This window comes from Bombus affinis, chromosome 13 (assembly GCF_024516045.1).
Source record: "Bombus affinis isolate iyBomAffi1 chromosome 13, iyBomAffi1.2, whole genome shotgun sequence".
Classification (NCBI taxonomy): domain Eukaryota; kingdom Metazoa; phylum Arthropoda; class Insecta; order Hymenoptera; family Apidae; genus Bombus; species Bombus affinis.
The window spans coordinates 8,914,388-8,934,008 of NC_066356.1; the positions used below are offsets into that span (position 1 = coordinate 8,914,388).

General features: G+C 36.2%; 1 protein-coding gene across 7 annotated transcripts in view; it reads right to left on the bottom strand.

Annotated features, from left to right (window-relative positions):
- Positions 1–19,621, bottom strand: part of LOC126923561 (QRFP-like peptide receptor) — an 84,231-nt gene that overhangs the window by 56,576 nt on the left and 8,034 nt on the right. For 6 of the 7 annotated variants that reach the window (XM_050737136.1, XM_050737135.1, XM_050737141.1 and 3 more), the window contains exons 2-3: positions 8,079–8,472; positions 7,159–7,289 (exon numbers count right to left, since the gene is read on the bottom strand). In XM_050737136.1, coding sequence (XP_050593093.1) covers positions 7,159–7,289; positions 8,079–8,208 — 261 coding nt within the window. In that variant the 5' untranslated portion in view covers positions 8,209–8,472. Of the gene's footprint in view, positions 1–1,753; positions 1,910–7,158; positions 7,290–8,078; positions 8,473–19,621 lie in introns of those variants that run through there. The other variant, XM_050737140.1, reaches the window with a different exon arrangement.

The following is a 19,621-nucleotide window of genomic DNA, read 5'->3' on the forward strand; positions in this document are numbered from 1 at the left end:
TTACCTTCTTTAAGGTATTTACGATAACTCATGGACAATCTCAAAATCTGAAAATCATGAAAACTGGGTCGAAAGTCTGTAACTCAGATAACACAAACATAAATAACACGTTGCGCGATTAAAAATCGTCGGGTTCCGATTGGAATTCAACTTCCAACGCCCCAATGTATTTCTACGTGATTACATCGCGGATGAATGAAAATTCCCATTAAATTCCCATATCGATACTTCGATTTCCAAGGGAGAAATATTTGTGCAACCATTGAATTTTATAAATTCATGTACTCACTTTGTTTATGCCAATTCGTATCTTTATCGATTTGGTTTCATAAAACAGTTCTCGACTCAACCCGCATTCGTTTCTCATTACGTTATTTCTAATTGATCTATGTCTATGTAATTTGCTCTAGTAAATATCTAAACTCAGATAAATCCGGATAATCCACTGTAAATAATTTCATAACGCACGATATCGGATATAACGCGTATTTTATAAAACATTACATGCTTCTCAAAGGTATCGTGGATACATATGATACGAATCTCAGTCATGCGTGGGCGGTAAAGACGCGTCTAAGTTCTGGGAATATTATTCAATTAGATGACGCATTCGCGCGTAGTATCGAACATACGTGACCTACGCGACATACGAGGCAAAATATCCCTATCGAAATGCGAGGAATCCTATTTTCGCTGGAATTCATGTTGTATTTTCCTGCTAATTTCGAGGCCAGCTACACTCCGAATAATATCACCAACTACGTAATATATAAGCTCTATTGTGTCAAGCAGGTGAAAAGCTGCATCACGCATCGATGCGCTTATTCTAACATGCATCATTGAGGGACTGGTTCAAGTAGAACAGAATTATTTATCTTCGGCGAAGAATTTGTAATTTGTTTGCTAACATTTCGTTCGTTTATGTTCTCAGGAAGGAATTCTTTGACGTTTTATCGTACCTAGACTACCGTATCACGAAAGCAATCCAATTCTATTGACAGAAATTACAGTCAATTTTCTGGCCCGAGCCAGAACTACGTTCGTGCGTAATAATATCTATGAAAAGTGGTTGCTCGAAACGGGGTTACAACCAGTTCCATGGATCGACTAAAATTACGTTTCAAATGAACCCATGCGCGTATAACTTACGCCTAGCCAAGCGCAAGTTTCCGAATCGTGGATTCTAAGAAAGATAAAAGCGGAGTTTCATCTTGATGTTAAAGTTAAAACATTATAAAGATTTAACATTTCTGTGAATTTAATGATTTCAGATTCTTCCCAATTCTAATATTTCCGACGAATTTCTAACAGCTAAGCGAAACGCGATGCAACGTTCACAGCCATAGCGAAAAGTTTTATTGGATCAAAAACTGATTCGACGAAAACTCTTTGACTTTAAATTTCCTCGACTTTTCTACAGAAATCGCCTTCTTATTGCTTACGCCTAAACTCCTGTGGTAAATTTCAGAATCAGGAATTCTGAGAAGAGCGAATGCTGGAGCAATAAAGTTGTAGCTTGTTATAAAAGTTGAACCACTATAATGATGAAATATTCAACGTTTCTACAGATACGAAATATTTCATACAGTCCCAAATTTAACTACTTCTGATGAATTCCCAACGACTAAGAAAAATGTTGCAAACCATTCCCAGTCATAAAAATTTTCATGAAAAGCTAAATTAAATAAAATATTGATCATTTCTGTGGATCCAACTATCTCAAACAACTAAGTAAAATATTATATAAACATACATAAATATCGATTCTTGTTAAATCCTCTTCGCCGAACTGCTAGAAACTGCTTTTGTCTTGGAACGTGCATTTTTCTACAGAGATCGCCATTCTATCGCACGAATGTCCTTTTGCCTTCGTTGCCAGCTAACGTTCAAGACATTATGTCTTCTCCACGAGGGAAATGGGAGCCAACTGAGGAAAAGGATACCCTTTCTACCGCGAATAACGAATAAATCAGTCGTCTGCCGCGTCGTTGCTTTTATTTCGCAACCAACTGTGTCCCTTCTTCTTCTTCCTCCTCGGCCAGTAACACGAGATTAATGTAAAATATAAAACCGACCTACGAACTCGGCCAACAATATCGCGATAGATAATAATGATTGAACGCGTTGCTTTCCATGGTTCAGCGTAACCAAGAAACGCACCTTCGAGCGATGAATTAATAACGAGCACACCGTAACCTGCTTAGTTCCTTCGACGTAAAATTCTATCTTTTTTTTTTTTTTTTTTTTTTTTTTTTACTTAAAAGTGCAAGGATAATGCAAAGGTAATTAGATTCGATTAACCCGTTAAGGATTAGCGGCCAGATAAATCGTGAAATTCATGGAAAATGTAGTTTACTCATGGTGAATTAACTTGCAGACTGTTTTGTAAATCTATAAAAGAATATTATATTTTAAATTTTCACGATAGCGATATGCCACGATATCGGTGGCTTCTTGGGAGCAACCGTGTTTGCACTTTACACTTTGCACTTTGCACTTGCATTTTGCACCAACGTTTTTCGTAGACATTACAGTCTACTTCCTCGGGGTAGACTAGTTTCAGGCTTTCCCTAAAGAAATAGACTGCAAAGTGCAAACACGGTTGCTCCCGAGAAACCAACATATAGTGATATCAATAATGCTACGAATAATTTAGCTTGTTCGAGGTTAGCGAAGATAGCGATAGAAATATTATCAAGCAAACCCTTGGAATTTTTATTCGTAACCGATGTTTTTATTCCATAGCGATGTTAAGAGAAGGAGTTAATGACGTACGCTAATTGTAAACGAGCAATAAATTGAGAACACATCGTTGTCGCGAAGGTGACGTTTAACTGTAAGGTTATTAACATAAAATCTTACAATCGACGCGATCGATCACTGTAATTTAGGGGAAAAAAATATGCATTGTAATGAACAATCCATTTCTTTCTAGATGTACGTAGACTAGTGGGAAAAAACACGGTACGCAGTAACATTATGCAAACTTAATTAATTCATACGCAATCGTAAAATCGATAATAAATTATACAATAATAGGAAGCTGATGATGATACAAAATGGCCATAAACCGAAGTCCACGTCGCGGAATAAATTATTAATATACACAGGGACGAACATGTGATTTACGTGATGTTTAGAAAGTAACGCAACGAGAGGAAACGTTTTTGACGGAAATGTCAAATAATCGACTTTAAGGAAAATACCGGAATCCCATTTCGGACAGTTTACATCCCACTTTTTTAATATATTTTCTTGATAAGGTCCTGAGAACACCGCGACTTCATTTCGAGCGATAAACAACGATCGAAGGAGTCAGCTATTAACATCTTCAAAGGCTCGTCTTCCATCCGGTGGATATTTCACGAGCAGCAGCAACAAACAAACATTACTTTCATTTCGAACACATAAATCAACGAGAGAGATTCTAATTTTCTACTCAAACAAAACTGATGATCAAATAAGAAAAGCAAGAGAGTTTATGATCTGCAGAGGTCAGCAAACGAATGGGTAGTTCTATTTAGTATTTTAGAGACCTATTTGTTGCACATTTTAGTGTTCGACTAAATTCAACAAATTCTATGCAATGAAATTTCGTTTGCAGTGTAATTGCAATAAAACCTGATTGCCGAATAATGACTATCGAAATAAATCATCGAATTACTTAAAGCAGCGGATGTTATAATACATTAAAACAAAATGTTAGCAAAGATCAGTATCTCGCTAAATTTTTCCAATCGTTCCAACTGTAACAAATAAAATGATGATAATGGAACAGAAAAATAATAATGAAACAGTACAAAATATACCATTTGTTCTTAATGGTATTAAAAATGTTTATATAGTTTCGAAGAAACATCTTTTCAAGCAATTTTTTTTAATCTTTCGCAAGAATCATCGGTATTTTTGTTAGGGAAGAGTGCGTCATTTTTCTGTTGAAAAAATACGTTTGAGAAATATTCGAACGAACTAAAACCTTCGTCTGGAGCATTAGTCGATTATCTTCAAACAACCAGATGAGAAAAGAACAGATTCTCCCTAAACAGGGAACGCTGCTACTCGATCTTCATCCAAAGGAGACAAGAAACATCAGCAAGAATATGTGCCTATCGTCTGTATTCCAAGATGGTATCATTGACACTAAGAGGCTCGAATTGAGCCGATAATAGATTAAATCACGTCCCCTTGGAACGAACGACCAAGAGAAATAAATCATACGAAAGACACTGTCAACGAAACGTCACTCAACCGTCGATTCAACTCGCTAACTCACCCGAATTAACACGTTGACTGCCACAATCAATCGTGAGCCACGTTATTAAACTTTTTAGGGTGATTAAAATAACATAAACTTCGTGGACTAAAAAACGTTCGACAATGTGAACGATTTAGGTACCATTGTCAGAAGAAAATATTTTTCTAAAATTAAATATTTACAATTAGAACGTGGATTGTTATGCAATTATGAAAAATATAAAGGTAGAAAAATGCACAGAAAGCGCGTGATATGCAAAAACATATAAAAGATCCAAAATACAGTACTCTTTACAATATTTAATACGTAAAAAAAAATTCTCCCTAGGTCATACTGTTTCAAATGTTTTCGTGAAATTGAGAATTTGCATAAAAATCCGTAGTATAACCGTGGCGTGGTATATTTCAATCTGCGGCTCCCACAGCGAAATATATAAAATTCGAGCGGTAGTTAACGCGTTAAACCGTGGCCATGTATAAAGCAATAAGATGGTTTTCAAAGGGCTGCTACTGCTTTTCGTAGTGACCCCTTCGACTCTTCCCGTGGCAACCCTATTCCCTTCACGAGCAAATAGAAGTATCGTCAAGGGATCATTTTTATCTCGCGGAAGGAAATTAGCAGAGTGCGTGAAAAACGAGCAAGGGTCGAATACGAGATCTGGCAAAATGTTTCTTTGGAAAATTACTTTCGAGATCTCGCGGCGGGGACAGATTAATCTACGTACTTTTGATGCTGAAATTTAACCGACAAAGGGGACGTTCTTCAAACGATGTCCCTTATAAGCGATCGTTCCAATTAAATCCACGTTGATATTCTTGGGTCCCTGTTAGTTAAAAATTCACCTGAAAGAGACGAGACATCAAGTAGCTCCCGAGATTATATAAATTACAATGATGAAAAACCATTAGGAATTTTCTATCTTAAAAAGTAGTTAATAATTAAACTACGGATGTTTATGCAGTTATGGAAAATTGAAATATAAATACGTGTGTAATATTCCAAAACACATAAAATATTCGAATGCACTAATCATTATAAAATTTGGGAAATGAAATACATCTCCATTTAGATTCTCTGTTTCTTTAGATAGCTTCTATTTCTTTAGCGTTTATAAAAAATATGCATACACATCGGTAGTTAATAAACTCTCTTGTAGACCACAATTTCTTTCATTATCGACTTACTTCATGAAAAATGAAAAATGTGTATTCTCTAAAGCAGTAGAGAAGGTACGACTAGTCACAGTTGACCAAGTTTGTTTCACGTCGGTTAAATTCTAAACGTATGAACTATCCAGTGCAATTAAACAAGAGTTGGCAAGAGATGAATAAAGTCGCTTAAGACAAAACGTAATTGAACCGAACGATGTAAAAGAAGAGCGAACCACCTTGCCGTGTATTCGGCATTGGGCTGTTTCTCGGATACGTAATTTTAGAACTTGGCACAATTCGATTTTATTTTCATTCAGGCCAGAACGTCGCGGCGCTTTCTTGACAGCGTGATCGTGCACCATCTCGTCCAGACAACGTGTCTCGATTTCTTCCACCTTCTCGATATGAAATTTTACCATCGGTCGCTATCGTCGATATTTCAAAAGCGTTTGCTCGAAAATTCTAAAGATACGAAGATTGGCCAATATTAGCGGAGATTTCGATGAAAGAACAGCAAATTCCCGTGTACCGTTCAAACAATCATAACGTCAGAAATAAAAGAGATAGAAACGCAATGGTCAAAGAGGTATTCTCTATTCCCGTTTCCTGTAATTTTCTTCTCGAGACCCAGTTTCCGGATGCAATCAACCTCGAAGAGGAGATAGAATAATTGGTATTCACACTCGACAAAAGCTGCACTGTCGAAAACTCGCTATTCGATAAACCGCATCGGAATGTTTGCAACGGAATTCGCGATGCTTCGACAAATCAAACCTACAATTACAATTAAAACAATCGAGCATGAACGGTTTACAGCGCAACGCTTTACATGATCGAAATAATCGAGCGCTAACGGTTTACATTGCATCGTGCCAATCGCCAACTTGCATGTAGATGTTCACCGTTCAACCGACTTAACTTAGTTACCCTTGTCCTGGAGAAATGCATTTTCCAAAGGGAAATTCATTCGTCGAAAGTTCGCAGAAATTGGACGATTCGCAAGGAAAGCCAGCGACGTCAACAATATTATGACTTTGACTTTTGTTCTTTTACCGCCAGTTGCATATCGTAACTCGCATCTTTCCAAAAGAAACTCCTTCAAATACCGAGTCTCAACAAGGGATGAAGAGGTTACAAAATCAATTTGACGCGATCCCAACGAAACTGTGTCGAAATCCAATGTAATTTTAAATATATTTGTTTGGAAATAAAACAAAGAGTTAGCGTTTCTCGATGACAAGTGTAACGCTTTGCACAATGCATATGTATATCAAGATCAATGTATCATAAAGGAAACTTGTGTAACGCGTGTGCTAAATGATAAATATCAGCAAGGACAGCCTGATAATTCCATGAATTAATGCACGTTTCAAATACGAACTAATAAACTACCGACCGCAATTCCACGTTTCGGGGAACCTCGATAAATATCTGTTCTAATATTCAGTCAGGGATTATCATGCGTTTACATTGCACATTCTGATTCTATTATCGAATTAAATTCTTCAAAATATAACAAAATCGTCGTTGATAAAATTGAACATTACTTGGTAACGTGTGACCGATCTGTAGATCGCAACTACCAGCAAAATCCTGTTTGCTATACAAACTGCTGTCTATCGTCTACTTGTTGAGCTAGGATTCTTGATACAATAAAATTACACGTTCTTAAGTTTTATAAAAATCCTCTTCCACTGTTTTGTGAGCTGTTGAATAAAAATTGCCAACTGAATATTCGATAAAGAAACTCACCTTTACGGGAATGCAGAAGAGTATGAGGAGGAGATCGGCTGTTGCCAAACCACCTAGGAAGACATTAGTCGGTGTGGATGGTAAAGGTCTGAGTCTCGGGCACAGCGTCGAACCGATGATGACGACATTTCCTGAAATAAAACCATTTATTGCACCGTTTCTGCAGTTTCTCATCAAAAGTATATGATTAACACGTCACCTCAAAGCTGAACAGCTTTCACCGAAAAACAGTGGCGAATCAACTAAACGCAGTTTAATACAAATACGTGTCTACTATTTTTCATCCCTTTAATTTGAGTTACCGCGGCTAAAAAATACCTATTTACTATTTTTAGCTGTTCTTTGTCCGCGATTTTTCCGCGAAAGGGACATTTTGCAGGAAGAAAGTACGCATTTTACACGTTTACGCAAAATTTATGTAAATATATTTGTACATCACTGTGCAAAATTGCAACGCACAAGTATTAAGATAAATTCTTTGAATGATATAACACGGCATACGTTTCTATCTAATAACTGTCACGTGGACAGCAGTGACAAAATAGGAAGTCGATGATAAAATTAATCATCGTGTCGCCGCATTGAACAACAATTTTTCTAGCTAAACCACGCAACCCCGTATCTACATACTAATGACGATAACGTTGCGAATGATTCAACAACTCTTTCAAATACTTGCAACTCTAAAACACTAGATCCATTTTGTAAACATATTGTTATTTCCACTTTTCTTGATATTTTATTTAATATCGCTATCTTTTTCACAATTTTCCTGTTTCCTTCTTTACGAGATACTTCGGAAGATGGTATTTGACTATTAGAAAGGAGAAGAATCGATTTTCTGGAGCCGACTTAACAGAGGATAAAGAAACAAGACCACGAGACGGTTTTTCCGCGAGACAAAGTGCCATCTTACTCACCGACTAATCCGAGGAAAAACGTGAGGGAATAGACGACGAGAACGGGTGCCAGTTCCTCCCAGTCGAAGTGACTGAACGACTCGTTGAGATCGTAATCGATAAAATCGGTGGTATTTGTCTGGTTCGACATGGCGGCGATTAACTTCTTGACAACGATACTAGAAAGGTTGCGTTCACTTGTCCACCGCTCATCAGCACGTTTTCCATCGTGCACGCTTTTAAGCACTTTGCTCAGTTGTACTGACGATTTGCAACAGTACTCTTTCTAACGAAATCCCTCGGGAATCCGCCCTTTTCGTGTCGAGAAATCTTCTGTCGCTCGATTTTCTTCACATGCTTCCCTCGTCAACGGTTTTAGACACTGCCGCGTTGATATATTGCCATAATCTTTGCCCTGGGGGAAGAAAACAATCGAATCAATCTTGGAATTGAATTAAACTCTAGACGAGAATCAACGTTCGTGTGACATTTCATTCGCGGTGTTTTTTTCGTTTAATCGTTTTATAGTATGGAACTTTGGTTATTAAGATTGGAACTATCGATGACTAAAATATAGAACTTGTAGAAAAGTTCAACAAACAGTGTAACAAGAAATAGGACAAATTTTATAATACAGTAACAAGTAGCTTTTATATGTTGTAAGTAGCTTTTTATATGTTGCACGAGAAATCATTAAAATCTCTAAGAATGACTATCTTTTTATACAGGGTTGTTGATAACTGGTGGTACAAGCGGAAAGGGGGTGATTCTACGCAAAAAAAGAAGTCGAAAATATAGAATAAAAATTTTTCGTTCGAGGCTTTGTTTTCGAGAAAATCGACTTTGAATTTTCGCTCGGTACGCGTGCACTTCATCGCGTCTCGTTATAACGAATCTCACTGTAGATCGTTGTCTCGATGGATATTATCGCAGTTTAGGTTTGTTTTTGCCGTAACGGAAAATTTGGAATACATAATGAAATAATACGAAGTAATCGTAAAGGTTACTATTACAAAAATTGCTGAAAATGTTGCCCATTCTGCCGAACACATATTTCTGCTCTTCTAATTAAATTTCTATGAACACTTTCTAATGTATTCGATTGTTTTAAAGTATGAAAGGCTACAATAAAGTGCACGCGTACCGAGCGATAATTCAAAGTCAATTTTCTCGAAAACAAAGCCTCAAACGAAAAATTTTTATTCTATATTTTCGACTTCTTTTTTCGCGTAGAATCACCCCCTTGTACCACCGGTACAACCGGTGTACCGCTTGTACCACCAGTTACCAGCCACCCTGTATATTTAATCTATATAGCGAGCTTCCATAGAGGACTTTTGTTTCATTGTTGGCTGCTTAATACTCGATCAAAGGATAATGGAAAAGCTGAATACTGGGTGACAGCAAAATTTTGTACATCAAGTTGTAGCATAATATGATGCTAAGTTATCTTGTAACTCAACGTTGACGTACATGATCGTTTTAGATTTCGAAAAATAAAAATAGTAAGACGATCGAGTAACCAGCGGTGAAGTTAGAAACTAACTGTTAAAACAACCTGCACAAACAAATAACTCGTTGGCTGAAAGGGTCTTTAACTGGTTGAACAGAAAGCTCTGAGCTCGGTTTAGAAGCTACGAATACCACAATTAGCAGTCTCTTTAAATACACAAACCACCCTGCAATTTCGTCCACATAATGGCCATTGTGTATATATTTCCAACATAAATTGCCTACATTATTCTCCACCGCGAGATTCCACTTGCAAGCAATGTCCACGTATATTCTTCGAGAATCAAAATATAACGCAAGATTAGAAGATATCGAACACATTCAACAGAATCACAACATGAAAATCATAGTGATATAAATCAAATTTCTGACAATTTAGATCTCCTCGAATTATTTAAATTTATAGAGGATTGTAGAGAATTGGCAGTTAGAAATTTGGTATTAGAAAATTGGTATTTAAGATAATAAATAAATTAATAAATACAACTAATGTCGTCAAGACTCTCGTACTAATAAATTCAGTAATCACAGTGTGTAATCGCTGATTAGATCGCTAATAGACATTCGATAGATACCCGTAGATACTTGTAGATACTCGTCGATAACTGATCGATAAATGCTAGATAACTGCTTCCTTACAATCACGTCCGTTTATTTATACTGGTCGGGGGAGAGTCGGAAAATTCAAATTCGTCTTCGTTCGTCGGTTGCACGTAGCGGCGACATTGCTTTGCCCAGAGTTTATTTACTATTACATCGTGTGTTTCCTAACGATATTGATACTCCGAGGCGAAACAACAACATGATTTGAATTGTCCTCTAGCTGATGTGCCGTTACAAATTCTTATAAGCAGACTGCGGATTTTTATAAATATTTTTGTAAACAGAAATAAGAATGTGGCACATACACAACGATGACTTCTTTCATCTATAGAAACCCTCGGCCTATTTATAAGTATTACCTCTTTAGCTTCGTAATTAATTAAATTAAAATCTAACTCTTTGTTATAATTGTTTTCGTGACTTGAAAAAATATTAGGTCGTCACAGAAATTTCTTTCGTTTTATAAGTAAGAAACTTTTGGGACAATTTAATATTCTTTCAAGTTCTACTAGTTCTATTGGAACAAAATGGATCATACATAATTCAATAAAATAATATAAAATAAAAAATGTTGTGCATCTATTGTTTCCTTGTAAAACGAAAGAAACTTGCACCAGCCTAATACAATGAATTTCTTGTAAGAATAATCGTAAAACACAATTTCGTGAAAAACAACAGTGAACTGACTTACTGACCATTATAAAAATTTCGATTCTGTCAAATCCTACATTTTCGCATTATTATTAAAATTCTGAATTACGAGGATAATTTGTAGGTATGAAAAGAGACTCGACTTTCGAACTTTCGCACACCATAATTTCGCAAGTTTCCTGGTGACTGCATCCGGTGTAAGCTTGTGTCAAAGATTCGAGAATGAAGGGAACGGAAGTGGTGAAAATATGGAACAGAACATCCTGTGTTTTCTCAGCTTCGATTTGGTTTAAAAGGAAAGAGACAGGCGCAACGATGCTCGGGAACTTGTTTTCGAGATTTCTAGCGCGATATTAAAGCGCGATTCGAGCTTTCGCTAAAACGGAACCGCTAAAATCGTAAAATGCATCGCGTTACACAGCCATGACCTCGTTCACGAAATTCATTAAATCCGATTGGCAATCGAAATTCGTCTCCGGCGTGGAAATTTTATCTCGACGCTGCGAAACTTCCTCTAGGCGGGTATTTAAACAGTTCCTTAAACATCTTATCGATATTTTAAAAAGTTCGCCCTCTTTATCCATGCGGCTGTCTACAAAATTCAAAGAAAATTTAGACTTTTGTTAAATTACACAGTAATTTTTGCCATTTAACGAATAGCTTTACAAATTAAAGATCTCCCCTCTAATTTCATCGAATACTTCATAAAAAGATACGAATCTTCCAGAAGCAACATCGGTCGACTTCATAAATCGAAAAGTAGAAAAGGATAAGTTTACTTCAAAATTTATTTGTGCTATTTTTTTATGGAAATAAGCCAGTTTGTTCTAGGCAATTGAACACTAATCGCGTACCTGTAGAACGAAGAAATGAGAAATTTATGAAGTATACGATTGAATAGGCCTTCTAAGGTGCTCATATATCAACTATATAAAACTCAACGAATTTTCTTAAGAACTCAATAAATTTCCTTAAAAAATTAACGACGGTAAAATATTTTGCGGCAAAATCTTTTGTTTATTATTATTTTATTATTTTATTTATTATTTTATTTTATTTTATTACTTTATTATTTTATGTATATTACTATTTACGGCACAACAAGGAGATTTAATTTCTGGTATGGAAGATCAAAGGCCGATGCAATTTCTCTAAATTTGTCTTCACAGCCGAGTATCTTATTTCATCCTTATCGCCATTAGCATTCATCTCGGATGCCTGTGGACGCGCATAAAATCCTTTCTTTTGTTTATAAAATCGAACAATCAACATTACGGAGTGACAATAAAGAAGTAGTCCACACATATTTCTTTCTGATCGATACACGAGGGAGGGAGTTTTCTTGTAAAGTCAGAACAATTAATTTGTCATTAGGCCACGGATTTTTCTGCACTTATGATAAAATCGTATATAAAAAAGTCTATGAACTACATAATTAGACAGCAGATTTTTATGCAAATTCATATTTCCGAGAAATAGGGCTCCGACAGAAAATTATATTACTTGCCATGTATCGTAGGGAATACTATACTTTCAATATTTCATATATTTTTCTATGGATTTCTGTGCTATCAAATTTTCTATAAATGCGTACAAATTCGCAGTCTATATACATATAACATAGTATAATATAATACAGTATAATATGGTATAGTATAGTATAAGTATATTCGTATTTTAGCCTATTACAAAGGAGCTTATTCATGTCGCACAACGTATCTCGTACATATATATAAACATTAACACACACCAATACGCTCAATATACCCACGTACACGCTTCATTGTACTAACTTCATTTTTATTATGATTCGATTAGCGTTAATTTTCTTATTTTTGTGATCCCTTGCACAAAGTGGAATATATTTCTTACTTCCTTTCCATTTCTAATATTTCACAATTCAGGATATCCTTTTCAATAATCTTTTTACGCATAATCTTGCTGATACCGGAGCTCACAGGCACGATATGATTTAATGTTTCCTTTCTTCTCAGATTGCATAGTTGAGAATCATCTGTGTCACTTATCTTAATTCTTTCCTTCTTTTCTTCCATTATTGAATTTATGTCTTCCTGCCAGTTGTAATTCAGCAATCGTCGAATCGAATATTTTTCTTTGTCTGGCCTAGTTAGACCCATAACACACTTATGTATTGAACAACATCTTCAACGAAGCAAGTGATCTTCCACCATCCTCTATGAATATTTTAACTTCCACTCTGTTCTATATATTTTTTTGTTCGACGAGGTATCTCCTCACGTTCATTTAATTCTAACGTCTCTGCATTCTTTATTCCTTCAAGTTTCTCCTTTATTAATGTATACCAGTTGTACTTCCTTGGGTTATTTTAGTTTCCACCCAGCTCGTTCAATTTTGTTAGGCACCTCCAAGGGAATCTATTCTCATCCATTTGACATATTTTCTCAGGAAATGTTTTGATATTTATGTCTCTGATCTTTATGTGATCTTTCTATTATTACACTTTCCAGCTTTATTCTGCCTGTTTCGAAACGTACCAGATAATTAGCAGTATCCACTGGGACATTTGGTAAATGTTCCAAACAACGTGTCTGCATCTTCTCGATCGTTGCAGCTTGCTCAATTCCCCAAATATCCATATAACATGCGTATAAATATAAAACTGTAGCTGCCACTATCATATACATAATGTACGAAAGTATATAAAACGTGCCACAAGTTGGCTCATAATTTTTAATAGACGAAACAAATTTACTATACAAGTTCCATTCCTTCGGCACTCTTCATAAAAATTTGAAATTACCTAAAAATCCGCAATCCATTCATAAGCGATCATAAACAATTATAAACGATTGATTTAGTACAGCTTCCAGTGCAATACAATTTATCAATCAACGACACGTTCGATTTAATCCCCTGTATGGGTGCAAGCATGTAACCACAGTGCACTCATGGTTTAATACGCATCGGAGAGAGCTTCAATTCATCGATTCACGATCTATCGAGGCATCGCATCGGCAAACTGACAAAGGGAAACGTGACGAAGGGTTGCCAGGGTAAGATGGTCCAGATCATTTTGAAGATGGATGATACGACGAATGTTGGCAGAGAGATTCGTTAACCTGTTAATAACTTGTACTAGGCCATTTCGCGATTGTTTGTGGATTTTGACATTTCGATGTGTTTATGATACTGAACTGGTAGTTGATAGGTCGTATAAATTAGTCATCATTTGTACTCTTACGTGTTCATCTGAACACGGCTAATGTTTATGAAACAGAATCATTCGATGGATTTACTAAATATTGTTACAAATACAGTACATTTCGAATAGTTTATATACACACGTGTGTTTGTATATTGTGTACGATTTTGCGCGTTTAAACGTCCCACGAGTGTATAAACATCCACAGTATGGTCATAAAGATACGAGGATGGAATTATTCAATTATTATTAATTATTTATTGTTTGTATTTTCGATTTCACGCGATAAAGACACGTGAGATACAGAATGCAAAGTACAATTAAACACTTTAAAATTAAACGACCTACCTCGCATGTGAAATCTCTATGATTCAAGGAGAGACCGATTCAAAGTTAATGTGAATCGAAAATACAGATAATAAAAACTGTAAGACACGATTCGAGTAGCTCATACTCTCGTAACAATAATCAACTATTCAATGGATACTTTTTTACGTAGTAGTATGCCACCTTTCATTTACCGCCAAAAGATTTATGGTGAAGATTCCTGCATCCCGAAATAAAACTCGATTGACCCCGTGACCGCGTGGCCGGAGGCAAACACTCGAGAGACGAGAGAGATCACATCGCTGCTCGGTATTGATAATGGCACGAAATGTAAATTTTAGATGAGGGGCTTTCTAAAATTTACAAAGAAATATTTACGAGTCATTTCAATGACATTACAAAACTGATTTAACACGAGATATGCCACTATTCGCGAAAGCAGCGGAACTTTCCACTTGCGGGTCACTTCAACTTCAGGGTCACGAAACGACTGCTGAACAAATGTGACATTTTTTTGAGTTGCGCAACTGTCGATACCAAACAACGATGTGAATTCCTCGCAGGTGGTGACTTTTCGCGGGAGAACTTGGAGGAAGCTCGTCTCGGATAAGTACAATTATTGCTGGAAATGGGAGAAAGCTTCGAAGTTAAAGCGAAAGCTCACTGCTGTCTTTAGTCGACTATCGATTCATCATGAAAAATTATTTTCTCTCGGGAAAGTTCGCCGTTATAAATCTAGAAGTAATGGGATTCTTTCCGCTAATGAATAAAATTCTCCCATCTTCCAATATAATAAAATTCGCTGCCTCCGATTAATTCTCCTCGATTCAAGGAGACTGTATCCGGAAAATTGTGGCTCAGTTACCACGAACAATAAAAAGATGTTCGATGGAATCTATAACAAATCAACGCGAAAGCGAAGCAAATGGAAAACGAAGACGAAGCGTTTTCTTAAATTGAAGCAAACGCCTCGATTCGTAAAAGAGCTCGCCTGGAGTGTACTAAATCCTATATAATGGCCTCTAGTAAATCCTGCATAAGTATTCTAGCTGTTCTATTGAGTCGATAATGAATTCCATACTTGAAAAACGGGATAACCGAAACCCGCTTTCCTGGAAATTAAGTTATGTAGACCAATTCGCGGCTTTTTCTTGCAGACAAATTTTCAACCATTTTACTGGTTAGAACTTTGTAAAAAAACATAAAGCGCGGACTATGTGAAGGTACTACGTGAACGAGTGTGAGATCTGAATTCAGTAAGAGTAAAAGGTAAATAAATAGACGCTTAGTAATGGTTTTCTCTCTTTTCTTTTCTTTTCTACACCTTTCTCCGTTTTTCCTTCCCTTACTTTCTTCTAAATTTTCTTTTCGTCGTACCGTCCTGTCGTTCCTTTTCCGATTGAAAACTTATAAACAATCTTTTCTTCAATTTCCTTTTTTCTTTTCCTTCTGACTTCTTCACTCTTACCTTTCCCCCCGCTCTTTTCCTTCCATATGTCTTTCTTCCTTTCTATCTTTCCTTTCCATTTCCTCCAATCATTGTTAACTTCCTGCCCCTTCATCCTGTCTCTCCCGTTTTTCCCATCGAGGAAAAATAATTTCACTTTTCTTGCACGTGCAGAGAAACGTACGAACACGTTTAATTGTTTTTCCGCTCTGCTGAAAAATAATAGAAACAAAAGAATCTGACCCCCAGATACAAAACTACAATGTAGTTGAACATCTCGCTATAGCAACCTCCACAACGATCCAATCCTAAGCTAATGTATTTTTCCTGTCTCACGTCGAGCAGACTGAATTAACTCCAAAATGAATGGAGTTTCGTGTTGGATATATATATACGCGCTCATATATACGAGTTGAATTGTGAATATATATCTACTTTATATTCACCAACTTCAAAACTAAGAACACTCGAATCACAACTGCGCTAAAATAGAAAGCACAGTGAGACGTACTTGAAATCGGGTTAATTGCACGGAAGAAGACTCTGATAAAATAAAATTCCTTTTTCTGTTACTTTCGACCATCATGAAAAGTAAAAAAATACCGTTTTTAGCGTAACGGAGTGGAAACGTCCTCGCGTTTATCACGTTCTTTGCCACGATGGTCACCGCTTTGTAAATTTGTTAAAATGACTAGTAAGATGCATTTGGTAAACTAATTTCATAAATTTTCAGCAATGTCAATGACTTAGATAACATAATGAAAAAAAATGTGCGAATAGAGTATATAAGTATTTTGCAAAAATGAAATATTATACAGTGAAATGTTGCGACCATATTATACGGTAAATGTTACGCAATGAAGGTATTATAATTCGGCTATCACGGCAAAATATATAAAATTCGCGTGGCAATCAACGTGTTAAACGTATCGAAACGTGAAATCCCCCTGATTACCTCTAAAATATAACGTTCGTTATCTTATCAGACTCTTTGGCTCGGTGCTGCATTGAATTAATTTCAGAACGAATCTACATTTGCATCGCCCAATTATGCAACGCGTATAATTTTAAACAGCGGTTTGTTTCGCTAAACGATTTTATAATCAAGTAGACGTTTAACTTGTTACTTTCTCAGTGAACGCAGAACTAACCATAAAAGAAGATTGACGAGTTTCCATAAAGAATCTTTAGCAGAGGGAACAGCTTCAATTAACAACGAGAGATTGAAAAATGTAAATTCCAGCCTGATCATATCGCCCATTGAATGAAATTAGAATTAGCGCTTGATGCGCGTGATTTACAAAACAAAGATAAAACAACCAACTTAGAAAAAACCATGGTACACGCACAGGAAGCTAGGCAGGGAGTTTGTCGTTGCGGTAAACCAGATTAAAGCTGACCGCTACAATTATAACTTAGCTGCTTCTCCCACACGCGCGGATGTTACAGACAATCAAAATGTAAATGTAATTTTGAAAATGAAGATATAGATCGTGCAATCTGGCGATGCGAGCTTAACGATTCTGAAGAATCAGAATCGACGAGAAACTTGCTAATAAAACTATTGGCTTATTACAAAATAAGGTCTCGTAAGACGAAATAGCAAAATTAGAGCATTTCTTTCCGCTAATGTAGTCGTTATACATTTGATTAGAAAATTTACGTCCAATTATTATTCCTATGTGCATATATAATCGCTCTCAACAGTTTAAAACGTGCTAAGTTTTCAAAAGGAACAACGCCTTCTTTAATCGCACAGATATCTTATTTATAGTATTGAAACTGTAATTAATCATAATTAGAAATGATTATTATCATTATCGTACTCTCATTTTTCAGAAAACTATGCGAAAAAGATTCATCCAAGAAGCAGAAAGTGCTTCAAAGCTTTGGACGAGAATAATAACGTCTCGTTAAAAAATATTTTAATAAAATATTATTGTCTAATTTTTCGATATATCCTCGTGTAAGCTGAAACAAAACTTCGTTGAGGTTTCAAATGCTCGGTGAGAAGAAAAAGTTTGCACAACATTTGCTTTCTTGCGCACCATGAACAACATGATAGAATGAATATGCATTCCAATGGGCGTTCCGCATTCTCTCTGTTAATGAATTTCGGAAGCTCGATTATACGATGCTTGTTGATCGCACGAACGATCCTCGGTGATTATCGGTGCATTAGATACACGATGCAGCGTTTAGTGCGTCGAAAACACCGTGGAAAGCAAAGAAAAAGGTCACCTTTGGGAGAGGAATAAATTTTCCTTCGGAAACTTTCGTTCTTTGGATCGCAAACTATCTCGAAGTCAATTTTCTCTATCGTTTCTCCGGCGAAATTCGACAAATTACGCGAGCTAGAATATGCAAGTGATATTTTTTCAAGGATGATACTACTAAATGATATCGTATCCTGAATTTTTATCTCGTATCGGAATTTCATCAAATTCGTCATCGGTTTCGCTATCCGAAACCGAAACCGAAAAATAAAAGGTGCTTGAGGAATAGTAATTGCATTCGATCAAATAGCGTGCATGTTGCGATCGAACACGAAAGCGATTTTCTTAATCTCGATTCGAATAATGGAGTTGGACGGCGACCTTCCTAATTGAACTTTCATTGATTCCCAGAGAAATGCACCTGCACTTACATGTAATGGATACAGTAGAATTTCAGGGTTTCATCAGACAAAAGAAAGTTTAATTAACGATGCACACGTTTGAAAGCTACAGGTCCTATTCTACTTAGAGGAATCAATAGATTGATATCTTTTACCAATTAGATTCTCCTGAAAAAATTGTGCATTTGTTTCTAAACATCTACATGTGAATTCGGTGAAGTGGCAGAGTTACAAGGACCGACTGCCATGATTTCTCAACTCTTCCAAATTGTGTCTATATATCAAAATGGATATCTACTTATCAACCGTATTAAAATTATATCAATGTTTAATGTCTGCAATAGTTTTCTTTTATCATCCAAAGAAGTCGATGAAATTTATGATAAAAATGATATTTTTGTTTCTGGCTATTATTTCCTCGCGTCGATTAAAATCATTTTTCATTTTCCTGTTTCGGATAATTAACATAATTCGTGGCAGGCGTTCAGGATAGAATATTGTGAGAAATATGTAACAGTTTAAGTAATACATAATAAAGACAACTGTATAAATATTAGGCTGTATTTTCTTGAAATATGAACAGACATATAAAATTCCGAATTCCTTAGTTTATAATCATCCGATCATTTTTTTATCCTAAAAGGCACCTAAAAATAACATCTCGAAATGTAGATCTGAATGAAAAATCGAATTCAAGAAACAATAGATTCCAAGAACAATCGCAGCCGTCTGTCCTTTTTCGTATAATTCGTTTCACTAATGGTCCATAATTTCCTGCACTAACCAAACTGCATTCATCTCGCATCTCGCTTTCCATTTACCACGAATGTCGCATCTTTTGCACGAGTTAGGTTCGTGTACTAACTCGTACAGCTGAAACTTCGAAGCGATAAATTGTACGAAAAGGATGTGACAGCGAGTTGGAGCAAAACAGAGGGAAAATATACGTAGACTTATGTCAGACACGGTTCAATCTCTGCCACGAACAATCACGAAAATGACACGCGATGGAACGACAGAGCTTGCGCCAAATTTCCGGCGTTCCGTTCGACGAGCCTTTCTATATGAACTGGTTGCAAAAAACGAAGCTCGTTAACCGCGCTAATTTTAGCCTGGTGATAAAGCCTGGTGAAGAAAAGGCATTCAGCTCGCATAATAGCAACTACAAACTTTGGCCATCGAATCAGGACTACCTCGTTTTCAACGTGTTTCGGTATTTTAGT